Here is a 14985-nt window from a genome sequence, read left to right on the forward strand (position 1 = left end):
TAGGGGGCCTTTTTGAGCAACAGAGTTACTAGTGCTAGGAACTTGGTGGCCCAGTACTTGCTGCTGTTTCTGAATAGCAAGCATTGCTTGCATTTGCTGCCGCCGCCTCAATTTTTCAATTTTTTCCTGAGTCATAGTTTGGGGATTGACCGAGCCGGCATAACTTTTCAAATGATTCACTGAACCAGGAGATGTTTCATACCCAGAGAGCACAGACTGATGCCTAAGATTTCCCGACTGAATCTGTGACATCATTGGCATATCAGGATATGCATTAGTAAGGTTCCCATACACCGAAGGAGCTGCATATGGATTTTATGATGTTCTGATATAGTGTTTCAGGTCCGTGGAGCTGCTTCCGTTGCCCAAGAATTGAAGAGAGGAAAGTTTGTAAGACAGAAGGTGTCAATTGATTCTCATATTGCCTTGCCGATGTTGCTGAAGAAGACCAATTACCATAATAATCCTGCAAATCTTTCCCTTCTTGTTTTATCTGTGCTTTTTTTTGGATTTCCAACTGATTCGTTTGCCTAAAACTCTGCATATATATAAAATAACAGAATAAATCTTTTGATGGATTTGAGAAGGATACAGGTGAAATCCTTGGCACATGATTATGTAAAGGTGTGGAACCATTTAGAGAAAATCATGCAAATTAAATCAAACAGATTGCACAAAGGATACAAGACTAGTTTCTTGAGAAAGCACTAGTGTATCATACAACAAAACTAGTGCTTTCTTAAGAAACTTGTTAAGAAATGTGGTTGGGCCTAACTCAACCCTACAAAACCAGCTATTAGGGTGAGGATTGCTCCCACTTATAAGCACATGTTTAGGCCATATATTGTCCGATGTGGGACTCTTAACAAAACTAAAATGCAACTAGAAACTTCTAAATATATTTGAGTCAGAGAAAGAAGAAATAATATTTCCTAACATATCGGGATCATGTAGTCTATAGGACAAAATGAAAAATTTATTTGTTCCACTATACAAAGAGAGAACTCAATAATGGACTGTCGTTGAAAATTACTCGACATACCTGCTGATCCTTTCCAGTAAGCTTATTTCTATCTCCAGCACATTCCACATTATCAATTGTGTGTGAATTTTGTATACTTTGATATGCAGGACCAGAAATATTTCCGTAACAACAGGAAAATGATTGATCACTAGAATGAATGTGTTCTTCTTTGATTTCAAAATGCTCTGATCTATTCCTTAAAGCATCTGTGGGATTTGGTGCTTCCAAGGATGCTGGTGCTTGATCGTTACTCACATCTTTAGCAGACCAAAGCTCATCAGAATTATCAAGACTTGCATGGCCAAATATAGGGTCATCATTGCTGCAAAATCATCACTTGCGAGAATATTCAATCAGACAGATGGCATTGTAAAATAGATGCATGTCTGCTACTGTTACTTTTACTCAGGAACTTCAGTACTTCTTACCAATCTTACCCATTGCATGCACATATGATGAAAGCCAATGGGAAGTAAAACTACCCACTGACAATCATCAAAGTTCAAAAATTAGAAACATGAAGCCCTGTTTCCTATTTTAAAGAGTGAAGGTGTTCCAAAATTTAACATTAGAATCATCCCTTTTTTACTTTGGATGATTTTACTTCATTATCGCAGCTACAACTGCATGGCTGCAAATAAGTTTCAAGGAATAAATTTGAAGGGACTTAAACTAAGATGGATCCATTTGTAAACAATTCTGGAAAGTGGGGAATACAAAAGTTAGGTTAACGGGAGGGTTTAGTCCATTTAGACTTCGGAAATTCTGGTAATATATGCTTGTATCAGATCAGATATAGAATAATATAGATAATCTACTTTACCTGAAAATTCGATCAAGGTCATCAAAACTTCCTATGTTAGCCCAATCGTAATCAACAAAATCACCTTGTTCTTCCCCTTCGTCAGCATTTTGAAAAAATTCAGCATCATTTTCATGATGTGTGGTCTCTTCTGTCAAACATTTATACAATTAGGAATGGAAAAATATAGCTAATAGCATGCATGTTCATTATTTTTCATATTATGACGGTGGGATGCAAGCACAAAAAAACATCAGCAGACAGACACCTGCACAAACAAAAATGCATAGACAAATATGAGACAAGCTATCTGCTAATAATTCCAGCAATTAGCAATATTATCACCTCTCGATGTACTGAGTTTCCTAAGTTCACCTTGAATTTTCTATAGGTCATTTCTCACAAAATCCTGATCAACTTATCTGTACTGGATAAAGACAAATCTGACCATGAGCTTTCTCCATATCCTGTGGCAAATAGTCTTCCACTATTATCAAGGTTCGAACTGCTTCCTGGTTTTCTGTGAAAATCAGTTTTCGTTTCAGGTTGTTTCTGATTGGTAAGCTTACACACAGCTGATTCCTCATTCACTTCTTTCTTGTTTCTAAGATCTTCACTTCTCTCCGGAAAAGGCACAATATGGTCATCGCTCTCACCTCCCTCATCCCATATTATATTAGCAAGCTGAAAATTTCCCATTATTAAACATTGATATGTCGGCAGTGTGGAAGCAAGAAAATAAGAGTACTCTTTTGATGCTGATAGGCGCAAAATAAGTAGGCAAAATGAAGAAGTGAAATGCATGAAGAATGAGGATTAGACAATATAAAATTCTACATGAACTTTATAACCAGGTATGACATCAATTGAGATGAAAAACATGATGGGGTTTGTATGTCTGAATTACAAATCAGAAAATATTACATATACAAAGAGCCATAATAAAGTATAAGGATTCATAATTACCCCAATTGTAATAATTACGTAGAATCATTTCGGAATTATTCTATTTACATTATTTCTAACACTAGTACTACCCTTCAAGTTGTGCGCCAAGCTTGTCTCATACGTAACTAATTCGAGGACCCCAATGACACCTCCCAACTGATCATTGAAATATACGAAGGAACCTTATATTTCAGAGTTATTCTACATTATTTCAAACACTACCCCTCAAGTTGTGTGTCTAAGATTGTTACATAGTCACTAGTTCGAGGAACTCAATGACTGAATAAAAACACCTCCCAATTGATCATTAAAATTTACAAGGGAACCTCAATTCTTTAAGGAAATGTTTGAGCCAAATAAGTTCATAGGTGGTTTGAGGCTATCGCTCAATAGCATTATGCTTCTCCCTTTACCAAAAGATCAAATTATCACTAACAAAATTGCAACTCACATTCCAAGATATATTAAGGGAGCTCTGGAAAAAAGTCTATTGTAAGAAGACAAAAATCATACATGACAGGTGCGATATTCTAGTTGCAATTACATAGAACCTGACAAAATTAACCTATTTACACTATTTTTAATAGCATTATTACTATAATTCAAAAGATGACAATGTGTTTGAGCTAATAAAGGATTCATTAAGTTATTGTTTACTTCAGTGAGATACTCAGCTGTTTCCATACCTCATTAAGATTTGTCAACTTGCTATGACTAACAGATTGCTAGCATAAAATATTGACGCTCTCAACCTTAGGATTTTGCCCCTTTACCTTCTACCAAAACTATTGTTGGTTGCCAATTGATCTTTACTGTCAACATTAGTCTTGGGCGAAAAGTCTTGTACACGTTACACAGTCACATAAGGCTTATTTTGGAGCTTCACAAAAGTGTCGGTCTCCTAAGATACAGTTGAAGTTACACTCTTTCTCAAACATTCATAAAAAATGATCAATCAAGAATAACCATCCTACAAGTATCAATCCCCCCATATTGTATAGAAAACCTAGCCAAGGTGGAAATTAAGGATCCAGTAACACGCTGTAACAGACATGTTTTTTTGGTTGGTGTGGAAAAATTTTGTTTTCAAGTCATAGCTGGTAGTAAAATCCAACTTCATAAAACACTTGCTTACCAACTTTTTTTTTCTTCCTATTTATTCTTTCCAATCAATTATGATCAAATGCATGAGGATGGCCCCTATATATTTTCTCATGTCAAATAAAATTTATCATCTATGAGATGGGCCTTATTTATTCTCTCATTATTACAATTAATCATCTATTGAGCAATTTCTATTTACTCCCTCAAATACCTGTTTATTACAATATATTCCTTCAATTGGCTACTAACAGTTTTGAGTCCTAATCCTCTACTTCGGACCCTGCTATGCAAGCAACAAAGGGAAATTCTGTCTCTTTTCACCATATAAACAGATATCATCTATATTCGACAAAGGAAAATTCTGAACTCTCACAAACAGAATGGAAAATGCAGAAACAGAATAACATGATTTTCCCCATCTGAAGAACTCTTTCAAATAATTTCGGAGGAACCAGATTCAGATTCAATATACCCCTCATTATTTGCCCTTTAACTTTCGGTACTTCGTCATTGACTAATATTAGCTTAAATAATTCTACAAACATCAAATCAAAGGCGGCTTCTAGGGAAGATAAGGGTCGCATGTGGTTTATGTTGGAACAATGAGTAAAAATTGCGTGAAACTAACAACAATCCTTGCAGCTCTCCGTAAGAAGAAGCATGTGGTACTCTTCACCCTAACAACTATGACAGTGACCTAGTTGGGTGTCAGCTCAGCAAAAACAAAAAAAAATACAGAATCAACACTGATAAGGCCACTCTTTCTTCAGTCATAAGCACGTGAAACGCGCTAAACTTCTACTTAAAAGTGACGATTTCAACCGACTTCAAAGTTTTGAAATGGTTTTCAATCATCGGTCCACCGTAGACCTCATAAGACCAATATTGTCAATTATGGTTAGCAGAAAATAGCAGATTGTTACAATCCCACTACACAATAGTGATATTAGTGTCTACTGGACAACATTTTGTACTAAATAGCATATCGTGAAACAATAAAGTAAAATCCAAAAGACAGTAATACTAATAGGAGACAAAGTTTCCAACTATACAAACAACATCTTCACCTAAATCAACTAATAATTCAATGTTTAAACCACCTGGTCAAACACAGCAAATCATCAAATTCATAATAATAATAATAATAACTCACTATGTAGCACAGGCACCTAAAAAAAGGTGTGAATGTGTCAGTGTCTGTCTCGGAAACCAACACTTGTGATTTCGTTTAATTTATTCAATTTTTCAAATTATGACTAGTGTCGACATGTAAGTGTCACCGCCAGTCTCTAAAACCAACACTTGTGATTATGTTTAACTTATTCATTTTTCCAAATTATGACTGGTGTCGACGTGTCAGTGTCGTGTGTCCGGTGTTTCGTACAAGAATCTCATCAAATCTAATACTAGCACCTAAAAATCACCGAATAAAGAATAAACCAACAACTTAGTCCTAAAACAGTACCGTTAACCAAAAGTCCAAAAGTGTCGTATGTAAAACAATAGTCAGTGACATATGTAAAACAGAAGTCGGGCATATGTTGTTGTGCCTGAATCTTAACAGAGATAAGAAGAATAAACTTGTGCAGTGAAAATACAGCAGTGCTAAAATGTCTTTTTTTACAAAGTTGGTGAAACTAGAATAGTGTGTTGTGCCTAAATCCTTCTAATGACAGGTGATGTGCCTGTGTTTGTGTCATAGCTTCCAGTCAATGGGGTAAATACCATTTCTCTGCAGGTAATCATTACACAGCCTAAAATTTCTGAAATTTGAAAAGCCATGGTTAAGTATAAAAATTAGACATATATTAAAAACGACAAAGAGCAACGACATAAATTAAAAATGATAAACGGATGTTTTACCTGCATCCAAAAAAACCTCTATCTGCAGATAAATTAGAAGGGCTAGCAGCCTTTAAAATGCAATGTTTGGCAGGATCGATTAACCTGTCAGTGAAACATATGCTATTAGTTTTTGGAGTGAAATAACCGCGGCCGGTTCTTCGGTTTTCCAGTTATGGACGGATTGTGCTGGGTATTTCAGTTCTTTAACGATTCAAACTGATCTGCATCCCGGTTGAACCAATCCGGTTTTCACAACATTGATAGTAATAACAAAGTAAACACCCAAAGTGGTCTGGATCCCGGTTGAACCAAAAACTAAGAACAAAAACTTCTATTGATCATCATTTCCTTAAAAAAGCGGACATACAATACCTGATTTTTTCCTCTGCGTCTTTGCCCCACAGCATGAACACTACATTGGTCTTTAGATCCGAGATAAAACTGATAACCCGGTTCAGAAATTGCTCCCAGCCCAAGTCTGAATGGGAAGTGGGTCTATTCTCAATGACTGAGAAAAAAAGAAAGAAATTATCTTTAGAATTTAGTTTTGAAGTGGACTTAAAATTATAAAAAATCTCCTCTTACCTGTAAGAGATGATAGTGGCAGCATTAGAACACCTTGCAAAGCCCACTTCTCCAAACTTCCTTTCGTTGGAAAGGTGCCACCGAATTCATCAACGACTTCACTAAAAATGTTTTGTAATTCTGGTGGGAACTTTCTAACTTTCACTTTAGGAGGAACGGAGTATCCCAACCCCGTGGCCCATCCCTTGTAAGCATATGGCTTCTGAAAATATAAACCAGCAAACCAGAATAAAATAATTAAATTAAATTAAAATCACAGTAAAAAAAACAGCATTTTGAAAATTAAAAATGGTACCTTCTGACCCAATAGAACGACTTTTACGGACTGAAAAGGCGTATAGTTGAACGCCCTGAAAATATCAATCCTAGGGGGACAGAAAACCCTATTATCAGCTTGTAAAGAATCACACAATGTTGTAAAATAAGGCTTTTCCATTTCTTGATCTAAAACTTGGCACCAAGATTCGTCAACGAGTAATCTGCGCAGGGCAAACCCATCTACACAACAGCAAAAATATACAATTAATTATGGCAAAGTACATGAATATAAAAGCATTATCCCAACCCTAGATTTATTACCTAATCTTACATAGAAAATAATATAAATGTAAAAAAGTAATACTCTTAAAGAAAGAAGAGTAGTGAGCCAGTCAAAGAATCTCCATCAGCAAGGAGTTCAAAGAAACGGAAGCCGAAAAGGATATGTTCATATTCCAAAAATCTGGATATGATGACAATGACTAAGAATCCTTAATGTATCCTTCGACCTTAACAAATTTGATCAAATATAATAGTTTCTACGTTGATCTAGCATTTAAGAAAAGCTAAGTCCTTGAAATAGCTTTGGATGTGGAAGTCAAATGTCAAAGTACTTTATTACTAATCCTAATTATAATTACTTTTGATAATTAAGTTCAATCATTTATAACCTAAACTACCAACTATCCAATTTGATCTCTGAATATATCAAAATAACTAGGACCAACAATCATTTATGCATATGAAACTCAATATGTATAGAGGAGTGATGAGTCTAAAAAGTGAACTTGTGGTGTGGAGGCAAGATTTTAATATTTTACTATGTTTATCTCTGCTATTGAAAATTCAGTTTAGTTTCAATAGAGACTAGTCTTTGTTGAGCATTATGTGTGATATTTGAAAACTGATGAAACATAGCATATGATAAAATACTGACTTCATATAATTGAACAAATCCTTGGTATCAAAGATTGCATCTTAAATCCATTGCAAGGTCCTATTCAACACCAATGATTCAACTATTGAATTTGTTTTTCAATACCCGCATTGTACATAACCTTATACAAATAACCCCTAATTATGATACATACAAATAACACCAATGATTTATACATACTATTCAGAAATTTGTGAAAATTACAAACCTAATTTTACATACCTATGGATAGCCTCTTTTTGCACTCTTTTAGATTAAATTTGCTGATGTCATCGTTATTAACCGGACCTTGAAAAGGACCCATAAAGGGGAGTTCTTGTGCAGCTTCCCCGGGAGCCGCCGGAGCTTGTTCTTGTGCACCTGCCGCTTCATCGTTGACCAAAGCTTCCGGAGCTTGTTCTTGTGCACCTGCGGCTTCAACATCGACCAAAGCTTGAATAGGACCGATAAAGGGAAGTTCTTGTGCGCCAGGGGCCGCTTCAACATTGACCACCGGAATTTGAAGAGGACCAATAAAGGGACGTTCTTCTGCATCTTCCACGGGAGCCAAAAATTCAATCGGAACTTCCGTGGAGGAAGAAACGGGGGTAGAAGACGATGAAGACGCCATTTTCTAGGGTTTCTGGGTGAGAAAATTGAGAGCGTGTTTTTTGAGAGAGAAATGAGAGAGTGAGACAATAGAATCGAAGGAGTTAAAAAATCTTGTATAATAGGTTAACCAATAGGTTAACCATAAGTTGAGGGCATAAAAGTAATTATACTATTGCTTCTACTTAATCAAAATAAATAAGGAAAATTATTTACTCACTTCCCTGCTTTCTTTGTCACCTCTGGTAAAAAATTTAAAATACCATTTATTTCGGAAATACATTTCCGAAACATTTTTTTTTTAAAATTTGTCTTATTTCGAAAAGGCTTTTTCAAAATGTCTTTTTCGGAAATGCTTCTCCGAATTAATCAAAATTCCAATTTTTTGGATTTTTCAGGAGTGCACTTCTGAAATCTGAAAGAATTTAGAAAAAAATAATTTGCAAAAATATTTCCAGAAGCGGGGTAAAGTGGGGTTTTCGCTGGGGTGACCCCATAGAGAGGTGGATAAAAAAAAACCATAAATAATTAATAATATTTGAACATCACATTTAATTTACCCAATATTAAAGATTACAATCCTACAATAAAAAATAGTAAAATGGGCAAATTTGACACGCAAGCTCAAATCAATTCTCATCTTTTTACGCCTTTCTAAAAATGAAAATATTTCTTTTAAATAGTTTTTAAGTTATTTTATCTATTATTTAATTACATTAAATTAAATCTTTATTTTATTTAATATTTAAAGGGTATAGAAGGTTTTATGATACACGTGATAAAAAGATGTGCTTGTGCATTGGGAATGTAAACAGTCATTTTTATTTTCTCTTCTCAATGCTTCTTTCTTATTCTCAATGTAATTTCTTCAATTCTCTTCTCCCAAAACACACAACATCAATGTCATATTCTTTTCTCTCTCATAAATAAATTTGGAAGGATCTCACCAAAATTTTCTTCAACAAATTCTTCATGGTTCAGAACCGCAAGGCACTTCAAAACCGTTTCAAACAACAACAACTTCATCATTACGTTTTCGATGCATAACAACAACACCCACATCACCACACAACTATTGTAAATCATCGTAGCAAAATGTCGCCGTGAATGAAAGATCCACAGCCATGCGATTCGTCGAAGAAGGTTACCCAGCCCACCTCACACGAGTTGCTTCTCTAACCTGATTTCACTTTTTTCCCCTCTATCATGAATCATGTTTTAAATTCAAGGGAAAAACTCATTGTTTTGTCCAACAGGTTTAGATTCTGGTGTTTTGTTATTATTGATTAATAATTGATTTCATATCAGTTTTTTAATATTGTGTTAGTATTGGTATTTGTTTTCTTCTTCTTTTTAAACTAGTGGGAAACCCGTGCGTCCGCACGGGTTCTGATGTGGGTTGGACCGAGTTTATCAGATACATATAGTCTTAAGTAAAAAAAATCGAAAAAAATTTTTTATATGAAATTGAAATATAAAAATTATATTGTTTAAACAAAACTATTAAATTGATAAAAAAAAAGTTCAAAAGTAGTATTTATTTATAGAAAATGATTTATTTAATTATATAAAAAATATAATAAATCGTGTGTTCAAAAAATATAAAAACTTAGAGACAAAACATTCTCCTTTCCAACTAACCCCGTTAATTCTCCTTTAATTTTTAAATTAAAACATAATTATGTATTTTGTAATCAAAATACTTTTAGAAATAACATGCTGCTTTTTTTTTTTTGAATCAACATTAGTTAAATTATTCTAATTTCAAATTAAAATAAAAAGTAGTTTCACAATAAATAAATCATATAAGCTGCACATGCAACACACTGAAAAGAATGAAATTTGCATCATTTTTAGTAAGAGTCACAATCACCAGGAAAATTATCATTTAGCTATATTTGAACACTAATATTTTATAACAGAATCAAAAGAATACTAATGTCACCCCTTCATCATAGAGGGATTAAAGCATAAGTTGTACTCTCAATATCTCATTTATGACTCATAGTTGAAATGAAAAATCTGTCTCACAAAGGTTGCACTTATACTCAACACATAAAAGTGTGAGATATTAATCATTTAAACTTTTTTTGAACACATTACATTAATCAAAAGCCAAATGTTAAAGATAAGCTCATTCAAGAACAGTAATACATCATGACCATAAATAATAAGAAGTTCAATAAAAATATAAATGAAATAATCTTCAATCTCCCACACCAATTTCATTCTGAGTGAACTATAAGCATATAATGCTCTAGGATTTTATATTAACTAAGCAGGGACCTCTAAATTTTACTAACAACAATTTAAAACACAAATATGAAAGAGAGTTGTAGCAGCTGAAACTTAAAATAAAATATGTCTTATCTAAATTGCATTACAGAACAATTTATTCCATTATAGAATGTAAGCATAGTGTAGCAATCATCTACAGCAATATCATCAATAGTTACATTGATCAGATTTAACCAAATATGATTCATTTCTTCGCCTCTGCTCTCATGTGTGGTCCTATGGAAATACGTTATTTGGTCATGCTTTCTGATGATTTTGTAGCAACACTTCATATATTTTGAAGCAACATTCATCTAGCTAAGAGTCAAATCTACTTTATTGCAGTATAGATAGTGCAATTGCAGTTCACATGAAGCACCGATACAAACACTGACTCGAACACAGACTGGTAATATGACTGAACTGATTGCCAGCGGCTGCTGCAATATCGGAGCAGAATTCTAGTTTGTGAGCAGCTGGATTGCACATTTAATTACTTGCTGGTGCATTTGTGTTTGGTCCTCCCAGATGCAAAATTTTTTATTCTTCCATATGCTCGATATCATAACTACAAACAAATAAGCTATATCCGAATCAAAATCGTGCAACATAGAAAAAATTACTTTATGCAATTCACTGTCACACAAATTGCTCATTTTCGCACAAACCACACACACACATACCTGCACACACAATCCTTATATGGTGAAAATCAAATGCACGGTCTTCACCAGTTTCCTCGCATAAACTCACAATTTGGCAAGCACCCCACTCCTCTTTCTCGCAAACGCTTGACCACTTTCCAAACGCGTTAGTCATCAACAACGGAATCGAACAGTAGAAAAAAATAATAATTACATCAAAATGATATAAAAAGAAACTGAGAACACATTAAACAAATGATAGAAAAAGAAAATGAGAACACATTAAACAAATGACTTTCCACAGTAGATTATACAAATTTTGAATCAAAAGTTGGACATGCCTTAGTTGTTAAAGAGATTCATGTGATTATGAAGATCAAAAGATAGATAACACCTTAGAAATACTTTCTCAATCGAAAGACAGTAAGAGATGAGGTGAAATGCAGAGACAGAAGAGAGAAAGGTAGAGGGTAGAGAGGAAGAGAGAATAAAGAAGAAGAGGAAGATAGATACACTAATAAACATAACTCTTCTCCAAAACACATTTGACAAATGCACTAATTGACAGTAATGGCAATCATTGTTCGTTTTTAAAGCCAACAAACATTAATATATGACCCATAAGCATAAAATGAAACCAACCTGACTTGGGCAGCATGTGTAGTACGGACAGTAATTCTGGACAATTACAATTGGATTTTGGACATTAACCATAATTACATCTTGTAGGAACATAACCTCTTGTAGTAATTATGAGAAACCATGTGTGCCACTCTTGCTCCAAATGTAAAATAGGGAAATTTACGTGACAGTGTAAAATAGTCACAGCGGCAAGTGTACTATTGGCACTTTATATGTTGTAGAGAAAGGATTTTGAACAAAGTTGAAACTTCTTGTATTATTCATTGCATTGCTATCTTAGAATTAAGAGTAATGTTATTTCAAGACCATATAAAAGTGTATCACTTACATATACATTGTTCAAAAAGCAAATTTTGTTGACCAAATTTCATTTTTGCAAACTTGATAAAATTCTTGATTCTCATACCTGAAACATTAATGGGCCTTTAATATTGTAGCAACTTCCAAGCCTGCACTCCTATCCTTAAATTCTGGAGGAAAATAAAATCAAAATCAAAATTCATTAGAAAGCAAAATTACAAAAAGTAAAGCAATAAAAAGCAACAGAAACAAAATAAACCACTGTTTCAAATTCAAATGCACAAAATGATATATAAGAAGAATGGAAATGAAGAGAAATAAAGGAGTTATTTTGCGGTTATTTTGAAATAAAGGAGTTATTAGTTTCAAAATAATATTGCGGTTACATAGAGGCCTAGAAGTAAATAGCCCATGCTAATCTAGAAGCACTCACAGGATGAGTAAACAATCATTCTTCATACATCTTACAAGATATCTTCATCATTCCCAACCTCTACTTCATTATTATCGTCTTCATCATCAACAGTAAATTTCAAAGAACCATTTCCAGAACGATAACAAAAACTTCACATCAAAACTTCCTGCTTTGAATATCATTTTACACCAATTCCCCGCATTTCCGCACCAACTCCGGTCCAGCTACCTGCAATCCAATCATAAGCCTGCATCCAATATAAAAGAATCGAATCAGTCATGAACATTTTCAGTCCAAAGCATGCCATGAGGTTTCTCAAAATAAATGCAGCTAACAGTCACACTCCCAACCTGTTACCTGTGTAAACCAATACTCAAGAATCACAAACCAAATGCCATCACATACAATTCAGCTCAAACCAATAGAAAAACCATGAACCCAACCCTGTATTCTTACCAAACATCTCACAACCAAACAGCCCGCTGCAGAATTCGAAAGCCCCGCACTTCGAAACCGGAAATCCAGCTAACAATGCCGACAGAAGTTGTCAAACCTGCACTACATCAGTGCATCCATCAAAACTTCACGTCATTTAGCCAAAACGAAAAACAAAAACTTCACATCAAAACTTCCTGCTTTGAATATCATTTTGCACCAATTCCCCACATTTCCGCACCAACTCCGGTCCAGCTACCTGCAACCCAATCATAAGCCTGCATCCAATATAAAAGAATCGAATCAGCCGTGAACATTTTCCGTCCAAAGCATGCCATGAGGTTTCTCAAAATAAATGCAGCTAACAGTCACACCCCCAACCTGTTACCTGCATAAGCCAAAACTCAAGAATCACAAACCAAATGCCATCACATACAATTCAGCTCAAACCAATAGCAAAACCATGAACCCAACCCTGTATTCTTACCAAACATCTCATAATAGTTTCCATCGACCAGTATATTCTTTGTATAAATCATAAAGTGAAGATGAAGCAATGCCACTACACTCATTGGTAGGAATCTTTAAAGATCAGGTGAACAACAAATGCATAATAGTAAAGCTACAACACAAACTATCTATATAGATAAGATATTACCTCTCCACCAACAAATAGAAGTGTCATATCGAGAGGATCCTGAGATTTCTTCCCTTTTCACTATCCAACAAATATGATAAGGGTAATAGAAAATTCAGCAGCAGTAACAATGATAGAAAAACATATAAAATCCAACAGTGGTACACATAATGTGAAAGTTCATAGAAGCATTTTGTCAAACATTGAGGGTGTAAAAGTAAGGAAAATCTGATTCATCAAGATGAAAAAGATGAAAATTAAGCCACTCACCATGTGACATGACAAATCTCTTACTCTCAACGCCAAGGTATAGGTTTATGATGATTGACCGATGTTGCTCTTTTTCGTCTTCTACCATTTAACCTCTTTCTCTCCAAGATCTTTCATGCACAAAAAATGCAGAGAAATAAATCCAGTTATGCCCAATCTTCTTCCCGTGTGCATAATCTAACCGAAAAATTAAACAAAAATCATTGCCAAAAATCTCCTTCAGCTCTTATTTTGCACGATGCTTAACTCAGATCAAAAAAATCTACACATGAGACACACAAAATCCATTCAAAACCAAAGATTCACAGGGAGAAGAAAAGAGATTGGAAACTAATGCATAAAGAAAAAAAATAAACTTACTGAAAAATAAACTTTTCGTTCCCGTCGGCTCTTCCATCAGCAACAGCAATAACTCCTCCATTATAGTTGCTCACAAAAAAACATCTTCCCCACCTTTCTCAACCTTCATAAACACCAAAAAATGAAGAGTTTTCTAACGTAATTACAGGGTTAAGTTCTGAAGAATGAGAAGAAGAGAATACTACCCTTTTCCTTCTCTTAGCAACTTCATTAATAGCAGATATTTGGTTGAGAGTGAGAATAAGAAATCACCATAACTCAGTGGTAAAACTCGATCCAGTCTATATCCTGAAAAACAAACCACAAAATCATCAAATAAACCACTAAAACCCTAACTACAAATTCAAAACCCTAACTTTTAAACCCATTCGCACAGTATGAAACCCTAAAAAAAATCTCAATCGAACTGATTCGCGTTAATCGATTCAAACATCATTATTATTTCGGATAACAAAAGAGGAAGAAGGGAGAAGAAGAGAAAAAGGAAGATGGAGATGGAAGCAAGAAAGAAAAAAGGAGAGAGAGACAGAGAGAGACCGAGAAAAAGAGAGAGAGAGAGAGAGAGAGTGTTTTGGAAAGTTTGAAAGCCAAAGTTACTTTAGAAGGACCCAATAGTAAGATGAAAAGCAAAATAGAGCATTTTCATTGGACCAAATCAATAATGTGTCATAAAAAGTAATTTTTGGACATCAAATAACCTTGAAATCAATAGGTGTCAAAGTTAGAGCAAAGGGCAGAATTGGATTTTCCAGGTACTTGTATTTTCTTATTTTATAGATGAAGCTTTAACTTGACTTATGGGTTGAATTTTTTCTGTTATTTTGAATACTCTTGATTTCTACTTGCTCACCGCTGATTCAAAACTTCCAATTTCTCCTACATCAAGTCCAACTCAGGTTTTTATTCCTTTCTTC

General features: G+C 34.4%; 1 protein-coding gene across 7 annotated transcripts; it reads right to left on the bottom strand.

Annotated features, from left to right (window-relative positions):
- Positions 1 to 1217: 1217 nt before the first annotated feature.
- Positions 1218 to 8196, bottom strand: LOC131593550 (uncharacterized). 7 transcript variants are annotated; one of them, XM_058866096.1, is made up of 9 exons: positions 7726 to 8196; positions 6604 to 6806; positions 6309 to 6510; positions 6096 to 6231; positions 5742 to 5825; positions 5604 to 5641; positions 2202 to 2510; positions 1848 to 1977; positions 1218 to 1655 (listed from the first exon to the last, which is right to left on the bottom strand). In XM_058866096.1, the coding sequence occupies exons 1-7, from the start codon at positions 8111 to 8113 to the stop codon at positions 2503 to 2505; spliced, it is 1059 nt and encodes a 352-aa protein (XP_058722079.1). In that variant the 5' UTR covers positions 8114 to 8196; the 3' UTR covers positions 1218 to 1655; positions 1848 to 1977; positions 2202 to 2502. The 7 variants fall into 7 exon arrangements, with proteins under 7 accessions (XP_058722079.1, XP_058722077.1, XP_058722076.1 ...); XM_058866094.1 differs by having other exon boundaries at positions 1848 to 2094; XM_058866093.1 differs by having other exon boundaries at positions 2172 to 2510.
- Between the last annotated feature and the right edge of the window lie 6789 nt (positions 8197 to 14985).

This window comes from Vicia villosa, linkage group LG3, assembly GCF_029867415.1.
Source record: "Vicia villosa cultivar HV-30 ecotype Madison, WI linkage group LG3, Vvil1.0, whole genome shotgun sequence".
Lineage (NCBI taxonomy): Eukaryota > Viridiplantae > Streptophyta > Magnoliopsida > Fabales > Fabaceae > Vicia > Vicia villosa.

Coding starts and splice junctions, on each gene's coding strand:
- LOC131593550 (XM_058866090.1), bottom strand. CDS start 8,113: ATGGCGTCTTCATCGTCTTCTACCCCCGTTTCTTCCTCCACGGAAGTT. Junction 6,511..6,603: donor TCGTTCTATTGGGTCAGAAG/GTACCATTTTTA, acceptor TTATATTTTCAG/AAGCCATATGCTTACAAGGG. Junction 5,826..6,095: donor GACGCAGAGGAAAAAATCAG/GTATTGTATGTC, acceptor TTTCACTGACAG/GTTAATCGATCCTGCCAAAC.